This window comes from Athene noctua, chromosome 25 (assembly GCF_965140245.1).
Source record: "Athene noctua chromosome 25, bAthNoc1.hap1.1, whole genome shotgun sequence".
Lineage (NCBI taxonomy): Eukaryota > Metazoa > Chordata > Aves > Strigiformes > Strigidae > Athene > Athene noctua.
The window spans coordinates 1,058,167-1,066,581 of NC_134061.1; the positions used below are offsets into that span (position 1 = coordinate 1,058,167).

Below are 8,415 nucleotides of genomic sequence, written 5' to 3' on the forward strand. Positions count from 1 at the left end.
TTCATCTCTCAACCTCACGTTTCGGAGGTTCTAAAAAGCATCCGGCGACGCTGTCACAAAACCGAAAAGGCGTCGCGTCTGGTCTGAGCCCGTCGCTCAGGGATCAACGCCTTCACGGCCGCTTTACCGACCGGCCTTCGGGGCGATGGCAAGGCTCCGACCCGGCCCCCGAAACGGGGCGCTGCGGCTTTAACAGCCGCCCGGGCTGCCCCCGCGCTCCCCGCAGGCAGGAGGCTCTGCCCGCGGCCCCCCGCTCCGCTCCGCTCCGCTCCGCTCCGCACCGCTCCGCACCGCGCCGGCACTGCGCGGCCGGCCCCGGGCGAGGATGGGAGGAGGATGGACGTGGCCCGGCTCCTCCGTGAGCTCGGGGCAGCGAGGGACACGCTCCTCACCGGCCATCAGATAAAGAGCATCATCTCCGCGGGGGCGCGGGCAATGCCCGCACAGCGCGCAGCCCTCCCCGAGTAAGGCGCCAGTCCCTGTCCGCCCAGCTCCTCCCTCGGCCTCCGTGAGGTACAGTATCGCCTTTTCAATGCAGCATATTAACTGGGGAAGGGATTTTGATTTTACTGCAGTGAGAGGAGAACTAGAGGATACAGAAATAGATTTTGCTCAGGGTATGAAATCCACACTAAAGGAATGCTGTGTAATTCATCTGGATGTTTTTCCTCTTCCTGCAACACTGATGGTGTTGTGATTTGGAAAAAAAAAAAAAAAATTAAAAAACGATGACATATGCTGTAACACGGTAACCTCTAGCACCATTCAGTTCTCCCAGAGGAAAAGAGAATCTTGAAAACCAAAGGCGATGTAAAGAATCCATTTGGATACAGAAAGCTTTACCATTTTTAGCACCTGTATTAAACTGTACCTTTTCAGCCACTATTTTATATCGTTCACAGTAAAACTGTGTTATACTCTTCAGCAAATATAATTCGTTCTTTCATACAGATTGATTAAATGTTATCAACACCCAATGCTACCATCATCGATTCACATACCAAACGTCTCTAAACCCGACTGAACTTTGACATAAAATGGCAAAACAATCTTCGGCCATCAAATGTCAAGAAATTCAGGATGAAAATTAGGTATTCTGTCACCTTGTACTTCTTAGGTATTGCAGAAATTTGGGAGGTTTATTTTAACCACAGGCCAGACTGCTGCTGCAATCTGGCTGATCTGCACAGTGATTCAGTGACACACAGCAGCTATGAACTAGATAGTTAAGCCAAGTTTATATTTGTGTTTGGCACAAAGCAGCCAGTGGATATGGACATAATCCTGTCACATAAATTCTGCAGTACCCAGGCAAAAAAGGGTTAGCAAAGAACATTGAGTGTTCACTTGTGGATTAGCCAGATCGGGATTTTTTTCACCACAACAATGGCACGGTAAAATTCTCATAGGTCAGTATGTTACGGGGGGAAAAAAGAAACTTATTTTACTTGTTTCATAACACCTGAATTGAAAAGTTAGTTTTCTTAAAGTTGATGGCATCAGAAGAACCTACATATAGCAGTAAAATATGCAAAAGGGCATGGATGGTTTCGAGTGCCACCTTGGCTTACGGCCACTTGCAGTAAAACTCAGAGTCAAAAAGGGAAAACAACTTGCATGAGCAAAACAATCATTCGGGAAGTTAAATGCATGAACATATTATCTAAATCAAAGATGAGCCCAAATCTCAAATGACCTCCCACGCTCTCAGGATTGGCTTAAAAACCCTTCTTTTAATAGGATAAAGAAAAGCAAACGCCCACATTTTCTTGCAAACACAATATGGTGTTTGACTAATTTTTTTTTTTTTTTCTAAGAATAAGCTTCAGGGCGGCACATTATGTCAAATAATATTTTTAGATAATATTTTAGATCAGGATTAAGCTTCCAACAGGCATGTCACTGCTGAGTTGTCACATTTAATATGGGTGACAGCATATACTTGGGAGAACATGACAATTTTTTTGTTCCTATAATAAGTAAATCTTAAATAACCTGTCCTTAGAGGACAAGGAAAAAGTTCTAGATGTGAATGAAGACGCTATTCGTATTTAAATGAATGGAGGTACTTGCTCTCGAATGACAATGTGAAACCTAGTCGGTGACTAGATGAGGCAAAACCATAATTACAGTAATTGTCAACTGTGATATGTTCACGCAGCCTCTCAGAAGGGCTCCCTCTCTATAAAGCTGTTCTTAGAAATCAAAAATACATTCAAACCAAAGAACCTTAATCAAACAAGGAAGTTCGAACCGACTGCAATGCCTCTAATTTCCATGAAGTTAAGACAATCTACTTTGGAGGTAAGGTCTCAATAAAACTCATTAATTTATAGGGGAATTCCTCTACAAGTATGTTGGGGATAAAGATGCAGCCAACTACTTCCCATCAGCAGGGTAAGGGCTTCCCATCTACACGGTACATAAAATATTAACTCATCACCATCAGCTTTAACAAATCTATATGACACTAAAAAATTTCCAACTGGATATTTTTGATGTATCCATTTTATCTTCATCATTTGAATCTTTTTAAAAAAATATTTGTCTCTTTTTTTATATTCCCTGTAGCTAGAAGAAGCTACAATTAAAAGAATGGACAAAGATGCAGAAGCATTGAAGGCGGCCAGAGCAGAACTCTGTGAAGCGAGACGGCAGTGGCACCACATGCAGATCGAAATCGAATCTCTCCATGCTGTGGTAAGCATCATAAAATGAAATCTCCTGGAAAAAATAAATCTTCTTGAATCTGCCACAACGCAGCGGAAATAAAACACACAGAGAAGTGCACAGCTTTGCCGTGGACTTCCAGCTCATCACACAGAGCACTGGCCACAAGCAATAACCAATCTGAGTACCGCATGGTTTGATTCGGGATCCACCATTCAATACACACGTTTTTATGTTCTCATGCCTGCCAAACACGTCTCTGCATGATACCCCCTCATCAAGTTCCTGGTCATTCTGCCTAACCCATTCCCATCAGGTTTGTAACTTTTTTTTGGAACGCGTGGGCCAAATTTATCAGTTCATTCAGGATAAAATATGTGAGCAGTTTACTGAACTCAGTAATACAGACAAGCTACAAGAGCACACGGACCGCTCAGTTTTCATACAGCACTGAGCTGGATGTCATTTTAACCGCACGGGTAAAATCAGAGCTCTGTAAAATCAGTGGTAGTGGATTGCTGGTACAACAGAAGGCTGCAATTTTTTTATCCTATCTTAAATTACGACAGATTTTACTGGAAAATTTCTCAGCAAAAGCATTCTCTTGAAAGCTTTACTCCTGTTCCTAAAGAATATTTTTAAAAGAACTGATGTAAAAATACACTAATTGTGAATGAGACGTATGTCTAACATCTTGACACATACTTTCCAAATCTTAAAATATGAGTTAAATTTCACAGGAAAAGGGTTTGGAACGTTCATTGCGTGCCACAGAGCGGCAGTACCACGTGCAGCTACAAAATTTAGAAGCGGAGATTGAATGCTTAGAGAAAGAGCTACTGGAAGTGAGAAGAGGTATTGGGAAGCAGCTTCGAGAGCATGAAATTCTCCTGAACACCAGGATGAAACTAGAGGAGGAGATAGCCACATACCGCAGCCTGCTTGAGCAAGAAGAGAACAGGTACTTGTTGTTTAGAGAAAAAGCATTCAAATTTACCTTCCATTTCGGAACTGTTTGAAATCATCATCAGAACTGTGAATACACAAACCAATCATTAAAAACTCACAGCATGAAATCCTTAGAGGTGGTTTCGTTGTAACTTCACCGATTCCACACTTTCTGGAGCTCAGGGTACCTCCACGATGCGCCGCAGCTAACAGCACGCTTCCGCGTCCTCACTCGGACACGGCACGTGGGCGTGGATGTTGTGTCCTGGTAGTGCCTGACGTGGGTTTGCTTTGTCTCGGACCATTGATGAAGCAAGTCCCCAGGTGTGACGCTGTGGGAGGGGAGCTCACGTGCCCCTCGGGACAGAGGGCCGTTTGCACGGGGAGCTCCCGCTGCTCCGCGCCGTGCGGCGCACGAGGATGCTGGTTGTGTTCCAGTGACATTTGCCTTGGCTGTAACTCTTCGTGTCTGCCCTTTCCCTGGCACACAAACCCCCGTATTTTGAGCTGCAGACATGAAAGAGGCAGCTATACAAATGTCAACGAGGAGAGTCAGGAAAAGGCAAAATACCACATCTTGCACTCAGCACTGGTCACCAAACCAGGCACGCGATTCTGAAGTCTTTCGGTGGAATGTTGCCTCCCTCAGCCCTCTACAGAAAATGTAGAGTTTCTGGCCTTGAGTAAGAAGATTCTAGACAGGGGAGTCATCTTCCCACTTAATGCTTCTAACTCTGTGAAAATAAATGCACACAAGTCAGTACTGATAAAGAATTCTTCCTAGCACACAACAAAACCAACTAAAAACTGTCCAAAAATGACGATGAAATTGCACAGGTATTTTCAGTAACTTTCTCCAGTTCTATACTCAGAATGAGAAGTCCTACCAAATAGTTCCCACCATCAAACAGAACTTCTAGTAAGTTTTGGATTAAAGTAATTCAGTATTATTAGACGACTCTTAATAATTTTTATTTTTGCAGGTTTCGTTGCTCTATACCTGACCAGAAGGCTGACAAAAAGCCTACCACTAGCAAGATCGCCTTTACGCTGCCTTCAAGTGAGTTTTTAGACGCTTCCCCCTTAGGGGATTATGGCCCTAAAGGAGGTTTTTAACTACTGACAAATTACTGGATATTATAAAAGGATCTTCATCCAACGCAGCAGGAGGAAAAATACCTCCAGGTCCTGTGCCCTGACCTTACTCTTCTGCATACCTAGTACATCTGCATTTTCTTTTACAGATGGTGTAAAGCAGGATGAAACTGAGAAGGTGGAACTGATGACAAAACAAGCCGTCCTCGATGGAAATGTTATGAAGGAAAGCGCTGAAGCTCATGGCACTGTACAGTAAGTTAAACACCATTTTGACAAAATAACAACTGAAAGTAAATAGTGGGCATTACACGTCAGCAGCTTTGAGTTCTCCTTTCTTTTGTATCTGTTATATCATGCCCATACAGCCAAGAAGCTCCAGAACAGTGATAGTTCTTGAAGATATATCGCATGGCAGATTTTAACAATACGTTAAACGTTAAAAGTTCTTTTTATTATAGCATTTACTTCCTAAGCTAACAATATCATGATGATGCTTCTGATTTGTAATTTCTATTTCTGCTAAGAATGAAACTATGAATAATTCATGCAGTTAAGGTTGAAAGCAAAAGAGTCCATACCATGTTTGCGCAGTCCCCCCGGGGCGTATTTATGCACATAAATTCAGGCTTGGCTGCTCTAACTTGCTATTTGGAAACTCCTACGTTTCACCAATTACCGAACGGGGAACGGAGAGCCTGGCTCCTGAGTGGACATGTGAAAGTCTGGTAGTATGTACTATTCACCTTAATTACTTTAATAGTAGTGGATTGCCTCATGCTCTTTAAGCTCTTTGGCAGACTAGCATTTGGACATTTAAACAAATTGTAGTGTACCGTATCACTCATACTAAACTGTCATCAGCTGTTGAAAGCGTGTAGAAATTCGGATTAAAAATGAATGCCGTCATAGAGTCCACCGCAGACATTCCAGAGCTGAAGCTTGTCTTCGTACACGAGCGTTGCTCATCTGACACCGTCACTCTGATTTCCACGGGGCTCCTTGCTGGGTACGGTTTCCTCCACCTGAGTGAGGCCTCCCCCGAGTCGGACTTTTAGACCTGGATCCTGACACGTAAAGGATTAAATCGATAGCATTTGGGTGCCTAAATATTACTGAATCAGCTGGGGCGTTGATTCTCTGTATTTTACTTCCGTCCTTTTTTTCTTTTTTCATTTAATGTATATCTACATTCTGAGGTTTGGATCTGAACTAGATTTTTTTTGCTCCCTGTTTTGAAGGCTTTGAGATGCAGGAATTCTGTCCTGCCCATTCTACTACAGAGGTTTCTTGCAAAGTTTTTGAGCTTGGATTCCAAACTTTCTCCTTGGAAACAAACTGCCTGATGTGTTTGGAGCAGTGGTGTCGTATCCATGTCAACTTAAAAGTACAAAAACAAGAATATAATGAACCCTCTCACCCTTTATTTAGCTTTTCTGGAGAATGACTCTGTGAAAAAAAAGAAAAATTAGAGCGTCCCAGTACCCATCTAGAATAACTTGACACTTTATCCTGCAATTCCTCTCTCATTTTAAAAGCGGTCCTGAAAGCAGATAATTCATATTGCCTAAAGCATCATAAATACATTTGCTTTATTGTTTCAGGACAGAAAAAGTGGATGAAGTCATTAAAGAATGGGAAGGTTCTTTCTTTAAGGACAACCCTCGCTTAAGGAAAAAATCGGTTTCATTGCGCTTTGATCTGCACCTCGCAGCAACGGATGAAGGATGTTTGCACGCTAAAAAGAAAACTCTTCCTGACATTGAAGTCAGGCTGGTAATGAGGAGATCTTGCAGTATTCCTTCTATCAAACCTTAACCTACGGCAAATTAACCCAAAGTTCATCTCCAACAGGCTCTGGAAATAGACTGTAGGTGGACTTACACGGCCTGCTGTCTTGCTACGACTACAAAATCTTACTGAGTACTTTAATTAATACAATAAAAACATACAGGTCTTTTAAAAGAAAGGGAAAAGAGCAAGGGAGTTAAGATTCCAAGAAACCTAACTTCTACTAGTTTTATACTCTGGGTGCAGCCCTTTAATTTTCTCATTATTGTTGTTGTTTTCTAGAATTTCACCAAATATGACAAAAATTAAACTGTAACTTTATACTTTGACATATTCTGCCTTTGTAGAAGAGAATTTGTTTTCTCCTTCTGGAAATGAGAAATGCGTATTTCATTCTCTTAATTATTCAATATTGCATATATCAAATGACTGATGAATCCTTGTAATAATTTATAACACAACTGTCATACTTCTTGAAATATATTTTAAAATGTCACTTTCTAACAGCAAAAATAACATACAAAGATGCTCTTAAAACACATAAACTTAACAAAGAATCTTGTTTTAAAAGTGGCTGGTATTTTTAAATCCATTTTTTTAGGCAACAGCTGAGCAAAGATGTCTTTCCCTTACATAATTATACGCACATTTTTTAAAAGTCTTGTTATGAACAAATAATACTTTAGCCGTATTGTTCCTATGATTTTGAAGCAGGAGTTTCCACTGAAAATCAATCATTCTCTTACGTGTCCACGTGTATCTGTACTACAACTTTCTTAGCCATAGCAGGAAAAATTATACACTTCAATTGTTCAAATGTAAGGTGTCAACCAACCATTTTAGTGCTGGTATTTAATGAGTTTTGTTTATTATAATTATGTGAATTAAAATATCTTCAACAAATTCCTCTTCTGACAAATATTATAAGTTATGCTCTTGATCTAGTGAACATAAACAGTCACTGTTATACCAGGGTACAACTATGATTCCTTCACATTAAATGGACAGAATAAGGGCTACATATTCAAAGTAAAATTCTACCATACCCATGAAGCATCCCCCACTACTACTCAAAGTAGCTACGGGCAAATACAAAGTGCAAGAGATGATCTTGCATCAGTACACAGAAAAACCAGAAATACAAAATTTAGGCAAACTTTTTAATGAGACAAATTTCAAACAAAAAATTCAAACAAAATTGTATTAATATAAGAACGATTGTTTCTGAGGGTTTTTAAGAGGTGTGGATGTCACGAACTCTCGCCAAAATCATTGGGATGGCAGGAGCTCAGAATCTAGAAAAACCACGGGCCGTATTTCCTGGATTCCCAGCAGCATGTAAAGATTAAGTGTCGGTATTGGCCTTATTACTTACGGCATGTGTTACAAAGACTGGTACTACAAATTCTTTCCGTGTTTAAGTTACGCTTCTATCTTTTGTTAATGCTAAGAACAATGCGTTTAGAGCGCCCACCGTTCTGTATCTACTGTATGAAGCTGGCTAATTATCATTAACCTTAATACTGACCTGGTGTTGTTAATACTTGAGTATTTGGCATCCTGAATGTATTCGCCTGCTCTAGTATTTTCACTATGCAGCTTTTTTTGTGCTTATACTCTGTACATTTTACAATACTTGAATTAAACTAAGTTTTAATTGCTTTAAGGCACTTTAAGCAGGGATACTAATTTACCAAAGTAAAATGATAGTACTACAATAAAAAAAAAAAAAAAAGGATGAAAATTGAGTCTGCCCATGCATATTTTGTGAGTTTTAATGTGTTTACCTTAAAAAGACGCAACAGAGAAATCCAAAAGAGAAGTTGTAAATAAGAGAAAAACTGTAGGACTGCAACCAAGCGTTTTCCAAGATCTCCTCTACAATAAGACACAAAATCACTAAGGACCTCT

General features: G+C 40.7%; 1 protein-coding gene across 3 annotated transcripts; it reads left to right on the plus strand.

The window, feature by feature from the left end:
* The first annotated feature begins 125 nt into the window (after positions 1-125).
* KRT222 (keratin 222) lies at positions 126-6,837 on the plus strand. 3 transcript variants are annotated; one of them, XM_074926517.1, is made up of 6 exons: positions 126-432; positions 2,572-2,700; positions 3,411-3,631; positions 4,602-4,682; positions 4,840-4,968; positions 6,318-6,837. In XM_074926517.1, exons 1-6 carry the CDS (start codon positions 337-339, stop codon positions 6,529-6,531), a joined length of 870 nt encoding a protein of 289 aa, XP_074782618.1. In that variant the 5' UTR covers positions 126-336; the 3' UTR covers positions 6,532-6,837. The 3 variants fall into 3 exon arrangements, with proteins under 3 accessions (XP_074782618.1, XP_074782619.1, XP_074782620.1); XM_074926518.1 differs by having other exon boundaries at positions 4,602-4,678; positions 4,863-4,968; XM_074926519.1 differs by having other exon boundaries at positions 323-513; positions 4,602-4,678; positions 4,863-4,968.
* Positions 6,838-8,415: the final 1,578 nt, after the last annotated feature.

What these genes read in the sequence shown, in the direction of transcription:
- KRT222 (XM_074926517.1), top strand. Translation starts at nt 337, where the DNA reads ATGGACGTGGCCCGGCTCCTCCGTGAGCTCGGGGCAGCGAGGGACACG. An exon ending in TCGAATCTCTCCATGCTGTG is followed by an intron (nt 2,701 to 3,410) that starts GTAAGCATCATA and finishes TAAATTTCACAG; the next exon opens with GAAAAGGGTTTGGAACGTTC. An exon ending in TTTACGCTGCCTTCAAGTGA is followed by an intron (nt 4,683 to 4,839) that starts GTTTTTAGACGC and finishes CTGCATACCTAG; the next exon opens with TACATCTGCATTTTCTTTTA.